The sequence below is a fragment of the Leptodactylus fuscus genome, chromosome 1 (genome assembly GCF_031893055.1).
Source record: "Leptodactylus fuscus isolate aLepFus1 chromosome 1, aLepFus1.hap2, whole genome shotgun sequence".
Taxonomy (NCBI): Eukaryota; Metazoa; Chordata; class Amphibia; order Anura; family Leptodactylidae; genus Leptodactylus; species Leptodactylus fuscus.
This window is the reverse complement of record NC_134265.1, coordinates 63,395,845-63,413,557: the sequence shown is the minus strand read 5'-3', so window position 1 is coordinate 63,413,557 and position 17,713 is coordinate 63,395,845. Positions and strand designations below refer to the sequence as shown.

The following is a 17,713-nucleotide window of genomic DNA, read 5'->3' as shown; positions in this document are numbered from 1 at the left end:
AATTTTTACTTAACTAGTACAGTGGTGGCACTTGGTATTGCAGCTAGCTCCATTCATTTGAAAGGGACTGTACTACGGCATGGCTATGTGATCAATGTACGTGATGCCAAATTTTAGAAAAAGAAGTGAAGCTCAATAACATAGTCCTAGACAGCTTCCCTAAGTCTCTGAATATTCTAAGCTTAGAAATCCCAAGGGCAGAGTACTCAGTGATTGACAGTTATCTTAGGATGCACACTGATAGACGGTAGGCTGCCAGCCACTAAATAGTATTATGCCTAGACTCATGAGCCCAAAATGAGACCTAAATGGATAAGTGACAGGTTATCCTGAATGTTTTCTCATAATGTTATACATCAATCTGCTCAGATCCCCCTGTTCTATAGCACAATGAGTGTAGATCATACTCCATTATACAACATGGACTTTTTAATAGCATTATATCAGCAAAGTAATGAAAACTGTATGTAAGTAGAAGTCCATTGACTTACAATCTGCATGTATATATGTAGCAAACTTTGACTTGCATCTGCAGTTTGATATCACAGAGTAAAAACCATAGAAAAAGGTTTTCTGCCACTATTAAACAACTCACTTAGGCCGGGGCCCCACATGGTGAAAACGCCGCAAAAAGAAAAAAAAAAGTTGTTATGTGATAAAATATGCAGCCCGGACACAGGGCAATTTCCAAAAGTTTGTTATTTTGGAAATCGCAGCATGTAAATTATATCTACGGAAAAGGGAGCACAAAATCCATGGAAAGGTGGTCCAAGTGCCTCCTAGTCCTAGTTGAGCCCAATACTTTGTCTTCCTTTCTGCACGTTCTAACATCCCATTTATATGGTCTAGATCTTTTTTGTTTGATTGTTTTTTTTGTTTTTTTTTCAGTGAACTAATGTTAAATGTAAACTGAGCAAATGAATCTGACTTATCAGGGTAAACTCTGTGTGACCCGCTAATACCAATGTCCTATCACTGCTTAGATAATTGTGGATAGAAATGACAGTATGTGCAAACATAATCTTCTTACATGTGGGCCGTATTACTTGTATGGATGAGACACTGGATATCTCTGTAGTGAAGCATTTAGTTTGTTTTTTTTATGGACGGAAAGACAAGTAACCATAATGTGATCATAAAACTATAATAATGACTTCCACTAGCAAACAAGAATGGCAAAATAGACATTAAGCAATTTACTAATGCATTTATAGTACCAGGTCTTGTGTAAATATTGTAAATGACTCCATATTGAGTCCCAGGCATGGTACGGGTGATATCGTCTAACAATTCACTAGTATCTAGGTGTTGACCCATGGGATTTCTAAATGCACATTAATAAGGGTTAGGGCTAAGGGCTAGTTCACACAGGGCTAGTGTCAGCGTATTTTGGTCCTGATTTTGACACGGGAAAAAGCGCCTGCCGCGACTGTCGCGGCTTACCGCTCCGAAGTAGGCCCAAATGAATGGGCTTAGTCCGGAGGGCTGTTGCGAGGCGGAATCGGCCGCGGAATCCGCCTGAAGAAAGGGCAGCTTGCTTCTTTTTTCCATCGAGCGGGAACAAACCGCTCACGGAAAAAAGGACACTAGCAGTCTACATAGACCTCTATTGTGAGTGTGCGGATTTTGAGGTGGATTCAAAATCCACCCCCTCTTGCCCCATGTGAACGAGACCTAAGGCTACACATCAGGTGACATGAAAATCACAATGTCATAAGGCAACATTGCAAGTCATTATTATAAACACAAGTTCAAGCAATGGTTCCAGAAAAACCTTATGCAGGGGCCCCACGTGGTGTAAACGCTGGGGCTTGGTTGCGGCAGAAACACTGCAGAGAAAAAATGCAGCATTTTATAATCACTGCAAGGCGAATCCCATCTACACCTTGCAGAAAAATACATGTGGTGGATCCACTACAATGTCCAAAACCATTGCGGTTTTGGAAATCGCACCATGTCAATTATACCTACGGAAATGATGGCGGTTTCCTTATACTGTAGGTATAATGCAAGCAGAAAGTCCACAGAGGAAACCTCTGTGGCTTTTCTGTGAAAAGTACTGAGAGAAAAACCGTGATGTGTTGCCGCTGCGGTTTTTCCCACAGCACTTTTTTGCTGCGGCTCGCTACGTGGGGCCTTAGCCTCATGAAGTTTTAGTTGCAGGAACCAAGTATCCAGTGACTTTACCAGCACAGACTTTAATATAAGTCACATGGACGACAGCTAAGTTTAACAAGTCTGTGTTTTGTTTTTTTGCTGTTTAATTGGTTTTGCTAATCTAAAATTGCATGCAATTCACATAAATTTTATAAAATAATCACATGGCAGCAAGTTGCAAACAGACCGAGCGTATTTTGAACATACAGCTAGTTTGCAGCTTGCTGTCAGGTGACTAGCATTGCTTTGTAGTCGTAAACCTAGCTTATATTTCTATTAAATCTCATGACATCCAGTGGGTGGCACAGGCTTAGAAGTTGTACTCCATTGTGTCCTAGACATACAACTCATTAGACATCGCGATCAATAGTGGGTGTGGCATCTAAGAAAAGATACTCCCTCCGTCATCCCAATATTCTCACTATAACACAACCAGAGGTGCCAATGGGTTCTCATGGCCTCAAGGCCTCAAGGCCTGCCACGGTCTAATAGATTATCTAATAGTTTGTTACTCACAAGACAATGGTTTAATATACTGAGTATACCAAAGAAATGACACAGTAACATTGTAAAGCCCCTAGCGGGACTAACAGAGAAATCTGTTGGACTAGAACAATGGACAGACAACGCTAGTGTGAATTTAATGTAACAGATATAATAGTATTGTTCCACAAGTCACATCTCACAGAGGATTTCCAGAATTATACAGCACTTAAACCTATTCAGCTCTGCTTAGAGATTTTCATTACCGGAGATTTCTATCACTAAATTTTATAGAACAAGCCATTCAAAACAATGGGGCTTATAATGTGCCGCCAGAGGTTTCCAGTAAGTCATATCTCAAGCAGGGACAAATTGGTGACTAGGCTTTACAAGAAGTCCTTGGTATATACTGCACATGTATTTATTTTTCCTTACTCTTATCTTGTAACCTTATCAGGATCAAGTTTCCGAAACCTCAACTCTATAATCTTAATATGAGAAAGCGCAACATAAAAACTCATGTAGGTTAATGTAGGTTATTCCTTACTGGTTAAAATGTACTTGTCACTGCATAGTAAGTTGTTACCAAATAGATGCCATGTTATTTCACTAAAGCACATCTGTCATAACAAAACATTAAAGGGATTCTACCATTAAAACTTTTTTTTTTTCTGCCTAACAGGTCAGAATAGCCTGAAGAAAGGCTATTCCTCTCCTACCTTTCGTTGTCTTCTCCACACCGCCGTTCAATATAAATCCTGGTTTTCTTCAGTATGCAAATGAGGCCCAATGCTGCGAGAGAACTCGCTCCAGCACCGCCTCAATCTTCGTCAGCTACGTCGTCTTCACCGTCTTCTTCCAGCTGAGTCAAAGTGAAACACATGCGCAGTACATCGGTATATATACCGATGACAGATGACATTGGCCGTGCTTTTAGAGCCCCATTCATAGGGACCAAAACAGACAGGAATGGTCGTATGTATAGGGTCATAGAAATGAATGGGTTAGTGTGCTATCTGTGAAAAACACATCTAGCACACGGAATGTGCACATGGTCATGTACATGAAGCCTAAGTTAGACTTCCTCACAAGTCCTGGTTGAAAAGCTCAACTGGGGCCACCTGCGTAACTTCTCCTCAGAGCCATACCAGCCATACAACTTAGCAGCCATTACATTTCCTTTTCCTCCTCTATCTGGACCCAGACCATGAAGACACTTTCACATGTCTGTAAACACAAGTTTATCCTATTTCTCATCCCTACCATAATAATCATGCCCCCTTTTATGACACAGCCTATTCCTCAGAATCCCTCTTGACTATTTGTTACTGAGCAATTGCTATTTTTGTCATGAAACGGTTGATTTTCTCCTTTCTGAATGTTGAAGTCTGTGTATCATAAATCTCTCTACAGTGCACCAAGGTGCAGGGGCAATACATTTACAAAGCACAGACTGTCAGCCATCATAGAAGAGATCAACCAGCCCTAGTGTGTCAAGGGTGACCTGTGGGCCCCTGTGGCTTCTGGGCTCTGTGACCCCGATAGTTATGCCAGTGTCCTCATGCTTTTCAAGAGCATATTAGAATGATATAAATAATATCAGGCCACACTTTTCTTTATACAAAGCTGAAACTAGAAAACCCGTCTGACCTAATGGTGTGGACATGTGTACGGTATGCAGCTATTTTTATGTTCATGTTTAGCTCTCATCACCCCACTAATCTGATGGTAAATGATGAGCTATCCTGAGGTTATCAATATCCAGTCTTGGAAAACTCTTTTAATATATCTGAAATCCAATCATAGTCATAAGAAGATTTCCACGTTGGCAGCGATGACACAGATTTATACCACTTTTTTACCAAGTCATTTTCTGACAATAAAAATAATTCAGGGCCTATTTGACATTTCGGATTATAACTCACCTCAATAAGCATCCAGACGAACTGAGAGAGGTAGAAGTAGTGTGTGATAGATGCTAAACCTGCACAGCTTTCATTGGAGAGTTCAGGGCTAATGTAAGCAGAGGCCAGAAATGAGATCTACAACAGAACACAAGTCCCATTAATAAGGATATTACATTGTAAGGGCAAGAGTTCATCAACAAGACAATTCCACTTAACATGGCAATGACTTCATTATATATTTCCACCATTTGGCTAATTAGTAATGATGAGCAGTGTTCTCGGTACTCTGGAGAGGCAGCAATTGTATTCAATCTTAATATTGTGCAATATACGGTATATCGTGGATAAGGATTATGTGGATTTACAGAAATAATAAAAAAAGTATCATAGAGTTTAATGTATGAGATAGGTAGGTACCCTGCAGGTCAATGTCTGCCCCATAAATATTGATACGTAATTCATGTTATCAGGCAAACCGGAGACATCCGTCTGACTGTACATAAGTGTCTGGTTTGGCCGATAACCCAATAAACTTCCATGCACCTTATATAAAGTCATTGATACACAGGGAAACAGTATACACCAGTATACAATGAGTATATACAACAGTATACACCAGCATACCACAAACTATAATCTAAGAGTCTTTAAAGAGGACTTTTCATTTCCTCCTACACATGCAGTTTCATATAGAGCTAGAAAATCGACAGTGCGCTGAATTCAGCGCACTTTCAGCTTTCCCATTATGTGTCCCCGGGTTGGAGGTATCAGTGCCGTTAGTTATTTTCCCATAGACTTGTACTGAATGGGGGAGGGGGGTGTTCCTCACCACTCAACATCATTCCTGGGCTGTGAGGAATGCCCTCACAGCCCAGGAATGACGTTGAGCGGTGAGGAAGGTCCCCCCGACAGTACTCGTCCATAGCTATATATTGTCAGAGGGGGGGGGGGGGGGCGTTCCTTACTGCCCAGCAATGACACTGAGTTGTTAGAAACGCCCCCTCGGTACAAGTCTATGGACATATACTGTCAAGAGGGGCGTTCCTCACAGCCCAGCTACACTATCAGGAATGCCCATGAGGCTAAAGGGAGCAGCCATTATTGGGTTATTTCACTGGAATCCTGTCTTAAGACAGGCTTGCACATTCCAGTGAGCGCCCTCTATTGGTTTGCAACAATGAGGCAGCAACTGTCTTCCTAATTACATCATGGAAGGCGGATTTGCATATTCTTCCCATAGCTTCTGACAATAGGCAGAGATCGGTAACGGCACTGACATCTCCAGTTCCAGGGCACATAACCGGAAAGCCGATGGTGTGCTGAATTCATTGCACTGTTGTCTTTCTAGTGGTATATAAAATAGCATGTGCGGGGGGACATTAAAGGTTCTCTTTAAAGGGATTTTCCATGGTCACAATAGTTATGGATTACACTATGTAACAGAGTGTAATGTCCTTGTTCATCAAATGTTATTTCCTAACAATGCATAGGTTGGCATTACAGAAAATACTAATTATTATTAATCAACTTTGTTTTTATGACCAATGCGTCAAAAACAATAAAAATATCTGATATTAGTAAAAAATAACGACTATATTCAGCTGTCTAGCTTCATATACAATAACAAAATGTCATAGAAAAATAATGTCATTATAAAGGACTGTAACAGTCCAGATATTAAACTTAATAGTGTGTTTGCTTTCTAGATTTATGATTATACTTTAAGTCACTTTCTCGAACAAGTCCCCAAATGTAATCTCCCATCATGTTTTCGTTGTACTGTCCTTGGTAGTGACATTCAAAATCCAGTATATCTTGATGAAAGCGTTCTCCTTGCTCCTCAGAGAATACCCCCATATTCTCCTTAAACTTGTCGATGTGGGCATCAAGAATATGAACTTTAAGAGACATCCTGCAGCCCATTTCATGGTACTTGAGCACAAGAGTTTGGACCAGCTCTACATAATGTTCTGCCTTGTGCATACCACGATTGCTGAGAAAACTAGCAAATGTTCGATGCTGTTTCCGCTGGTCTGCAACTTGAACACTTTCGTCCAGAAGGTTCCACTGCTTCAGTCTAGATGTCAGTATCAGTAGCTCAGCATCGGACTTTGTGAGTCCCATATCTCGTATCAAGTCGTTGAGATCCTTTTGATTGGGCCCTCTACCACTGTGCCAGTGGGTCATTGTTCGTATTATATCTGTTTGTATATTTTGTGTACTGTATGTAAACCCCCAAATGCAAAGCACCATGGAATTAATGGTGCTATATATATATAAATAAACAATAATAATAATAGTTTCTCTCCGTTTCACCCCTACTGACACTATAGACTGGATCAGTTACATCTTCTTGATCAAAATCTGATGTGCCACTTTCCTCTGATGGCTGATTTCTTTCAGGAGGTGCAGGTATGGGGAGCTCAGTGCGGTGTGGTACTGTAGCAATTGATGATGGGATATCAGGATACGCCACTGGAGGAGCATTCGTGCCACTTCGACATTTGGAAGGATCAACCATGCTAAATTAGCATTTGGTTGAGTGGTTGGTCGTCAAATTCTTGGAGTAGCATTCTGTCTGTTCTTTCCCCTCGGAACCATCCCTCAAGTGCTGTTTTGCAGTTTTCACAACTGTAGTGAGGTGCCCAGGGTTTGTCCTGGTCCTCAACCTGTACTCCGAAGCATACCTGATAGGCTTCACACATCCTGACCGATGTTCTCACTGAATATTTCTTGCCTCGCATCTTGATGAATATGTAGCAAAATGAATCAGCAGAATGCTTACAGCCTCTTGATGCCATCTCTGCATCTAACTACACACTGTATTTCTCAGTCCTATTCAGTTGCTGCACTTGCTCTCACACTATATCGCTATCCACTATCACACTATAACTACAATTACAATAAGTATTACTGTCCAGCAGACGTGCTTATATAGTAAACAGGAGACGTCTAGAATATTCTACCAACGTCCAGACATGGCTAGAATGATGTAGACGTTAGAAGTTTTCAGAACAGTCCAGAATATTTCACCATCTAGACCAGGGGTAGGGAACGTACGGCTCTCCAGCTGTTGCAAAACTACAACTCCCAGCATGCATACTTGCTCTGCTGTTCTTGGAACTCCCATGGAAGTGAATGGAGCATGTTGGGAGTTATAGTTTCACAGCAGCTGGAGAGCCGAAGGTTCCCTACCCCTGTTCTAGACATATGATATGCTTGTTAATTAAAATATATGAAGTTAAAATATCGATGTCCTGATACCAAAACCAAAGTTTTTGAGTTAAAATTAGCGTTTAATATTCTTTTCAGATCTAAATAATCAGAAAATAACATTATTAAAACAAATACAAAACAAAAATAAAAATTTGTTATATAGTGTTATCATTGGGATAGCCAAGACAGTCAACGTTTATCTTCGGGCACCCCTACCACTCAGTATGAAGGGGTTGCAGCACTTGACCCACTTTTCCAGCCTCTTTTACATTGCTCTATCTACTTGCCCATTGTCTACTTAGTAACAGCAGTGGTGGGTATTGCATTGTCTTCCCGCTCAGGCAGATGGATGGATATCAATGATAAAGAGGACACAGGGCCATGGTTTGCTAAAACAGATTGGCAGGGGTGCTGAGAGTCTCCCACCAATCTAATTTCGCTGCCTATTCTAACAATATTCATCAGTATTGTCACCCCAGAACCACCTTTAATCTCACTATATAAATCCTAAATACACTAATAATAAATTTTTTAAACAAGAATCCTGAAAAGAAAAAAAACGTGTTCTGCGTGCTTTCATATTAACAAGTCGTATGTTAGATTTCTTTCTCTATTATAGTAATTAGGATTTACCATAAAAACAGGAGAAAATGGTTTCCCTTCATCAGAAATCACAGTTGGAGAGAGCAGAGACCACAGGAGACTCATCTGAATGAAAAATGCCATGAACTTGCTTACCCAGAGGTAATTGGATTAATGCAGTCTTACTTCTGATCAGATAAGCCCGGTAACATGCCACGGCATGGTTGTTTTTCAGCTCTCTAAAGTATTCAAGTTCGTGTATAAACACAAACTAATTTTGCTTGTGATAGCAAAAAATGGACAATGAGAGCACGGCAGATATAAGATTGTGCAACCGAGGGTCTATTTAACAGATTAGCACTCCAAATAATTTCACAAACGCGTCGTCACATTAGACAATGCTCATGCCCTAGGGCCCATAGTAAAGAATGGGATTGGAGCAGAAGAACACGTAAAGATGTTCAATTACCTTTTTCCTTTATCTGGAGCAGAAGTTAGCAGGTATAACACCTTAGAAACTGTGGCTGTCTGCCGAATACTCATTTAGCCCACAGCTATTCTTCCTGACCTTCCTGTATACATGTGCGATTAGTTCAGCCGAGAGTGCATGTGTACTTAATAGGGAGAGAGGAATAAGTTGCTGTAGTATCTTATCTGGTGTTAGATTAAAGGACTGGGAATGTTAAAACCCAACAAGCCTGAAACTTCAACCCCCAGTGGCGTACCTACAATGTATGCAGGCCATGGAGCTGCTATTGGGCCTGTAGGGAAAGGTGGCCCAGCATGGTGATCTTCTTCACTTCCAGATTCACTGCATTTTTCTGCAGACGTTACAAAGGGGGGACTAGTGTAAGGCCTCAGGCACACAACTGAGTGTGCAGCTCAAGGTACTTCTAAAGCAGGGTCAGGAACCTATTATTATTATTTATTTATATAGCACCATTAATTCCATGGTGCTTTACATTTGGGGGTTACATACAATACACAGAATATACAGGTAGATATAATACTAACAATGACCGACTGGCACAGTTGGGTAGAGGGCCCTGCCCGCGAGGGCTTACAATCTATGAGGGAAGGGGGTAGCCACAGAAGGAGAGGGGGAGACTGTACAGATGACGGTGCGGTGACAGTGGTGTTATTGGAGGTTGTAGGCCTTCCTGAATAGGTGAGTCTTCAGGGCCTTCTTGAAGCCTGTGATTGTGGGGGTCAGTCTTATGTGTCGTGAGCCAGATGTGGCTCCTTTGATGGCTGCATCTGACTCGCAGGCAGGGACGTAACTACCGGGCCGCGGGCCCCACAAGCTCTATTATACCCGGGGTCTTTTCGGACCCCCGAGTATAATGATTGGAGGTCCAGGAGAGGTAAGGGAACATAAAAAACAGTGTTACTTACCACTCCGGGCAGGCTTTGGACCTACTTGTGTGACATCCCAGATGTCACATGACCGGGGCCTGCATTCATATGCGTCGCAATGCAAGCCCCCCGGTCATATGATGTCCCAGACGTCATTGAAGATGGCCAACAGCGGTGGAGAGTGCAGCGGAGCCAGGGGGGGTAAGTAAGACCGGGGCCCCACGGGACATAAAAGCCGCGATTTGCCCGCAGCAGAGATGCTGCGGCTAAATCGCAGTGTTTTACAGTGCAAGCAAAGGGGATGGGATTCATTCGCCAAAAAACTCTGTGTGAATGGAGCCTTAGGGCTCTTAGGAACTTATCTATCCAATATCTAGCTCTTTCGGCAAACACAGCTGAGGTTATGTCAAAGTGGCGTGATTTATGTCTATACAAATTTGGATGGTAAGCATTGGGTACAAACTCTGTGTTTAACCATATACTGCACTGTACTTGCTTTTATGTATTTTAATATTTAAAACACTCCAAGATTATCCGTTTTGGGGAGTAACTATGCTTGCCCATGTTTTTTTTTTTTTTTTTTACAAACACAATAATATCCCCTAAAAATATTAGCCCATTTTGATGACTTGTAAGTGCTATAGGCTTGTGGTCATTTGGGAGACAAATTTGTGGCTGTGTGCCTAATTGAAGTGATGAAGAATTGGCTTTTAAAAAAAAAACAAAAAAAAAAGCCAAAAAAGTGATCCCTCTTGGGGAGTAGCTGTGAAATCAAATTTTTTTTTTTTTTTTTAATGCCAACACTGTGGCTGTAACAGTCAGGCTGTAGGACGTGACTGGCTGAGTGGTGGCAGCATGAGTGGCAGTACTGAAATAATGAAGATGTTTTCAGATTAGCACAGGCTGGAAGACTATTTATTGAGTGAGCACCAAAAAAGTGCTTAAGACATGGGGATTTTTTTTGAATTAGCAGGCTCTGTCACATTTTTATTGGGTGAGAAAAAAAACCCTTAAATAACAAAGATTTTTTTTTCAGATTAGTACATGTGGAATCAGCCTTTTGCTGTTATGCTGTTAGAACAGCAGTTTGTATGTATTTAATGAAAAAAAATTAAAGGGATTCTACCACTAAACCCACATTTTTTCTAATTACCACGTCGGAATAGCCTTAAGAATGGCTATTAGTCTCTTACCTTTAGATGTGGTCTCTGCCGCGGCATTCCTTACAAATACCGTTTTTTCACCGGTATGCTAATGAGCTCTCCACAGCAATGAGGGCAGGCCCCAGCGCACAAACGGCGATGGGGACGTCCCCACTGCTGTCCGAGAGCTCTGTTCCAGCGCCGCCTCCATCTTCAGCTGCAACCCCGCCTCTTCTGTCTTCCGATGCGGTTAGACCACGTCTAAAGGTAAGAGACGAATAGCCTTTCTTAAGGCTATTCCGACGTGGTAATTGGAAAAAAATGTGGGTTTAGTGGTAGAATCCCTTTAAATTCTTGTAAAACACAAAAAAAAAAACCTTAAGAAAAGATTTTTCACTAACAGGACTGACTTTGTCAGGAAACACTATGTTATCATACTTCCAAACTGTCCTGGGTTCAGTGGGATACAATGTTGAAGCAGAAGTCTGCTCCTTGCTTTACCACTGTGCCCCTGTGTGCTCCGGCCCTGGGAGCTGAGCATATTGCACCTGCAACTCGCCTGCCTTTGCCCCTTTGTTTTTGTGTTTATTTCTTGACTTCTGAAGCTTAATTAACACGTCAAGGTTTTTATAATTTCCTCCACTGCTTTCCTCAAGGCCATTTTAAAAAATTCTTTAAGTTCATTCTGCTTTGTTTTATACTTTATACCTTCCACCATATTTTTGGCCCATCTTTACACCTGTTCCTTTAAAGTAGTCTTTTTGTAGGTTAGGTATCTAGGACTAGCCATAGTATTCCAGAAGTGGCCTCTCTCTTCTTCTTTCTATTGGTTATACCTCTTTCTATACAGCCAACCATTCATTTTGCTTTCCCTGCCACCTGGCTAAACTGAGCTGTCCGAAATGAAGGCCCCTCATGGTCTATTTAGACAGTTATATGTGGTCAAAGTAATACATTCCTTATTACAAGTGGATTCCTCAGACGTGGTTTGTCTAAGGCTGTCCATAGCAAGTGATCTATGATGTTGTAGGGTTTATTCCAGAATTGCCATTGCAATTCTTGGATGCAGGGCTCCTTCACGCCAAGTGCATTATATTTGTAAACATTGAACTGCAGTTTCCATTCTTTGATCATTTATGAATGTTGTAAAGGATATTGTGATGGAAAGAGCTGCAAAATTGTCAAGCTTGATGGTAACTAACTATACAGTATCTGGTGACTTATAGGGGAAACATAGTGGTTCTGTGCAGAGGTTATAGAGGGAAGCCACTAGGCACTGGGTAAACTTATCTTCATTGAGTCACTTCTCAAGTTCAGAGATTGTGCTGTCTGACTGACCCCCCAGTTTGGACTTAACATGGGATATCATTACTATCCAGCTAGTTATAAAGCTGTGATCAGAATCGTGGCATGTCAGGGAGCGGAGTACTGGCAGGTGGGAGATAGATTGGTGGCATAATATGGGGCAGACTTGACTGTTAAGTTGCCCAATGTGATGAATATACCCAATATGGTTATGATGCAGTTATAAATATACAGTACTTGGGTTGTGGTTGCCCATACATCTACCAGCTCATGCCATACCCCTTGCTAGGCTTCTGTTTCTATGGTTAACATTACAGCACTGGGGTCCAAAGCCTAAAACCTATAAGAGTTTGTATGATATTCCAGTATTTGTGTGGTTTTCCTACAGGGTCCCATGTTTCCTTCCATACTACAACAACTTACTGTTATGATACCATATATACTTGAGTATAAGTCGATTTTTTCAGCACAGTTTTTAATGCTGAAAAAGCCCCCCCTCGGCTTATACTCAAGTCAGGGTCCAACTCAGGGTCATTTTGTTAATACAAATGCATTGGTCAGGGGCCCTAATCAGTTCCTTAACCAATGCATTTGCATTGGCAAAATGAGGCACGGAGCAAAGGACCTTCAAGGACCTGCATAAATTAAATGAAGGGGAAGTGTCCTTCAGTGGTTGCTACAATAATGATATAGGACACTCCCCCCTTCTCTAGCAAGAGAGATGAAAGCCCAGGAGGTCCCTGCTCTGTGCCTGCATCCTGCAAAGAAGAGGAGAGGAAGCTACAGTAAGGTGAAAGTAAAACACACAGGTACCTGCTGGAGTTACTATTCCGAGTAATGTCAGGCATTTGGGGTTATTAATTTAGTTTCACTAACTCCATATGCCTCACATTAATAGCAGTTAACCCCATCATGTCCCTCACATTAACTCCTGTGTGCCCCATACAAGGGTTACTAATATGTGAGACATATGGGGGTACTAATAAAGGACCTTAATTAAGAAGATACCTAATTCTTACCTCCATATGTCCCACATGGTGGTGGAGAGGTGCTCCGACCCCGGTGGAGATCCAAGGAACATGTATTGAGATAGTCAGGACCTATAAGTATCTAGGCGTGATCCTCAACAATAAACTAGACTGGACTGATCACCTGGAGGCGCTGCACAGAAAGGGCCACAGCAGACTCTACCTGCTCAGGAGGCTGAGGGCCTTCAGAGTCCAGGGGACACTTCTTAGGGCCTTCTTCAACTCTGTGGTTGCCTCAGCCATCTTTTTCGGTGTGGCCTGCTGGGGGAGCAGTATATCAACCAGGGACAGAAATAGACTTGACAGGCTGATCAGGAGGGCCAGCTCTGTTCTGGGGAGCCCCTTGGACGCAGTACAGGTGGTGGGTGACAGAAGGATACTATCTGTGGTGACCTCCATGCGGGAGAACAAATCCCACCCCATGTATGGGACCCTGATGGGACTTGGCAGCACTTTAAGTGACCGTCTGCTTCACCCCAAGTGTGAGAAGGAGCGCTATCGCAGGTCTTTCCTTCCAACCGCGACCAGGCTGTATAATCTACATCAGACCAAGCGAAGATCACTCCGCACAGAGAACTAATGATTATGACGATGACCATGAAGTCTTCCTCTTTCTCTTCCGTTTTTTCCTTAGCTGCTATGGACTCCTAGTATATCTTCTCTTCTCAGCTTATGTGTGTCTACGTCTGTAATATATTACTGTGTATTATTCTGTATCTGTATTACTATTGCTGCTGTAACATGCTGAGATTTCCCCAATGTGGGACTATTAAAGGATTATCTTATCTTATCTTATCTCAGTAACTCTTATGTGAGGCACACAGGGGGTTAATGTGAGGGACATGATCAGGTTAACTGCTATTACTATGAGGCACATGGAGTTAGTAAGCTGTAATGGACATGACCAGACTTTTTATCTGCAATGGTGGATAAAATTATGGACTATTATATTTCAATGGGCCTGTACACATAGATGCCGTCGCTTTTGCAGCTGTGTGTCCGGGCCAAATTGAAGAACTGCAACTTATGGCTAGGCTTATACTCGAGTCAATAAGGTTTTCCAGGTTTTTGTGGTAAAATTAGGGGTCTCGGCTTATATTTGTGTCAGCTTATAAATATATATGGTAATTTGATTATTTGTACATGGCCCTAATGTGCAAGTTCAGTATGTCCTGTGTAGGACGTTTTGAATGTAAGCTCCACTGGCGAGACAGAAGGATGTGAGTAGTGACAATCTCTGTACAAAGCTGTAGACTATGTAAGCAATAGGAGATAAAATAAACATGTTTTATAGGCCAAAAATTTCATAAAATTACTGTAATGAATCCAAAGTATTAATCAACACAAACCCATATCTGGCTTGGCATAACTCTGACTTTTACTGGAAAAGAATATAATCATGAAGCAGGATGTACGGGTCAGCATATGGCTGCTATTCACATTCAGAGTGTGTTATGCATTTGTCAACAATTCCTAATTATTCAGCAGAACATAGGAACAAAGGGCCTGACTGATCTCAGCTCCCCCTTCTACAGATCGCTGTGCAAAGGAAAGGCTTGTATTGTGGTGCTAAAATTGTTTGCTTTGCTTGCAGTTTAGTTTATTAAGAAAATGTTTTGTGGCTGTATTGGAAATATTTACGTCTTTGCTACATTTGTTTTGTATGATGGTAAATGTCCAAAAAATCCCATGAGAGATAATTCAAGACTTGTATTTTTGTAGCCTTTGCTACAATTTATTGTTTGCAGAAAGTAGTTCCAATAATAGAAAACAACATGTACATAAAGGGGAATGTTTTACTAACCAGAGGTAAATCCTTGTCTATACTTGGAGGGCATTTGCTTTTGGATAGATACAGTCCTTAAAGGGGCTCTATCAGCAAAATCATGCTGATAGAGCCCCACATATGCGTGAATAGCCTTTAAAAAGGCTATTCAGGCACAGGTAAAGTTATATTAAACTACCCCCCAGTTTTAAAATAATACCCTAAAAAAGAATGTGATCTACTTATGCATCGTGCACGATGGGCGGGCATTCAGGGTGCGCGGTCTTCTTCATCCACGCCTCCTCTTCCTCCGATGTCCTCGGGTCCCGTCCTCCTCTGGCGCTCGCGAACTGACATTGATAAAAAAAAAATGGCCTGGGTGCATGCGCAGTAGCATGCGGCTTCTACTACAGCTACTGCGCATGCGCCCAGGCCATTTTTTTTTTATCAATGCTAGTTCGCGAGTGCCGGAGGAGGACGGGACCCGAGGACATCGGAGGAAGAGGAGGCGTGGATGAATAAGACGGCGCACCCTGAATGCCCGCCCAGCGTGCACGACGCGTAAGTAGATCACATTCTTTTTTAGGGTTTTATTTTAAAACTGGGGGGTAGTTTAATATAACATTTACGGTGCCTGAATAGCCTTTTTAAAGGCTATTCACGCATATGTGGGGCTCTATCAGCATGATTTTGCTGATAGAGCCCCTTTAATCCCTTGGACAGGAATCTGACATGTAGTTTTTGTTGCAGTTTTTTAATCTAAAAACAGATGTGCATACACATAGGATATATATCAGTCTTTCTCATATATGTCAAACTCTCAATTAACTCTCTGCTTGAACGTGGCGGCAAGAATTCCTGGTACAAATCACCTATAGGTGGGACATACATCTATCAGATATTTATTGTGTGCCCCATTGATTTACTACAAATGTCTGCAGTAGGACTCCCCCTTTAACACTTTTGCCTTCCGAGCGCTATAAAATATTTGATTTTTTTGTCATTGTAGCTTGTGCATGTTTGCTGTTACCGGAGGTGTCTGTAGTGTACCCTAGTTAAGCACTTCAGATTTTGTTTATCTGACATATTTAACCCAAAAAGTAGGGATTATGACATTGTTTGATTTTTAAAGGTGTTTTTCCATTAATGATATATTTAATGACAAGTATTAAATGTTGTGATCGCTGGGGATCTGACAAATGGGATCCTCAGTAATTGTGAGAACAGGGGCCTGCAAGTTCCCAATGCAGATTTAGTAGTAGTGCCCATGTGTGACCACCGTTCTGTAAATGGATCAGGGGCCACACGTGCACTACAACTCTGTACACCTCCTATGAAATAATCCTCTTAAGACTGAGTCAGATAAAACTAGAAAACTTTTCAAAACCATAAAGCAGGAAGGGAATGAGGAGTGGGGGCAAAGAAAGAGAAAGAAGGGAAGGAGGGATTTTCAAAGTCTAAAATTGGCCTTTGAAATAAGTAAAATGCAAAATAGGATGATGGTCATGTTAGGGGTTTGAGAGTAATGTGTAGGAGTAGTCTGAGATGTCTGAAATTTCTTATAAAAATATATAGATGATAATCTTATTTAGTTGGGAATATTAGTTTTGTCCACATTAAAAGGGGAAAAATAACAGCTTAATACATTTCTATATCAGTGTCTAGTACTTACAGATATGGTTGCTATGTGCAAAGCAACTTCTAGGATGTAGTCTTAGCACTTATCAAAAACACATACAATGGGGTAACACGTTGGCTCATTGGTTAGCACTGTAGCCTTGCAGCGCTAGAGTTCTGGGTTCAAATCTCACCAGGAACATCTGCAAGAAGTTTGTATGCTCTCCCCGTGTTTGTGTGGATTTCCTCCCAGTCTACAAAGACATACTGATAGGAATTAAAAAACCCAGAAACAAATGTACATTGTGAACCCTTCATGGGACTCACAATCTACATAAAAAAAAAAAAAAAAAACCATCTACAATGTCACAGGTAAATCCCCCTAATCATTAATTTATTATGGCAATAGATAAGGTACATCTGTTTTATCAAAAAACTTTTGACAGGCAATAGTGACATGCCAGACTCTTTGATTGATGGGGCCCAGGGTTCTATTTTTTTACCGTAAATAGGGGGCATGTCTTGTAAACAGCAGAGATGGTCAAAGAGATTTTGGCACACAGGGCTCAGCTAAGTGCTAGTGCTCCTTTGCTTTGATAACTGGTGTGGGTCTCAGCACCCAAAACTATAGATCAAAACTGCTGACTAGCAATAATGTCTGGCAGAACCTAAAAGGCACCTACATATTGGCTGGCCTGCACTGATGTAAAGGATAGGTTCACACTGTTTGTGAGCATTAAGTTAGACAGAATGTCTGAAGTGTCACAAAACATATGTGTCAGACATATGTAACTGTATGTGTGTTTAATAGTATATATCTGCCACTGACTTTTGAAGGAAAAAAATAATAAGCACATAGTCAACTATTCTTTAGAATGCAGGGCAGGACAAAGATCTGTCACAAAGAGTAAAATATGTCTTACTTAATATTCCATCCAGTATTATTCCTTCCTTATACCTGCTTATAAACCTTTGCAGCTATGATCTTTACATATGAATATACTTACTGAATATTCATCTATTTTCCTTAAATAAAACATTTATTAGATATTACAGGTCATAGATTGAAGTCCCCATCCTGCCAGTGTAAGCTATTCAGAATTGATAACCTTTGTATAGTTTGCCATTGTTCCTGTTTCCTTCTTCTTTACTGAC

General features: G+C 41.3%; 1 protein-coding gene across 2 annotated transcripts in view; it reads right to left on the bottom strand.

The window, feature by feature from the left end:
- The window catches only part of ADGRV1 (adhesion G protein-coupled receptor V1), a 355,871-nt gene that overhangs the window by 69,901 nt on the left and 268,257 nt on the right, over positions 1 to 17,713 (bottom strand). For both annotated transcript variants that reach the window (XM_075271519.1, XM_075271528.1), the window contains one exon: positions 4,566 to 4,682. In XM_075271519.1, the coding sequence (XP_075127620.1) occupies positions 4,566 to 4,682 (117 nt within the window). The remainder of the gene's footprint in view (positions 1 to 4,565; positions 4,683 to 17,713) is intronic.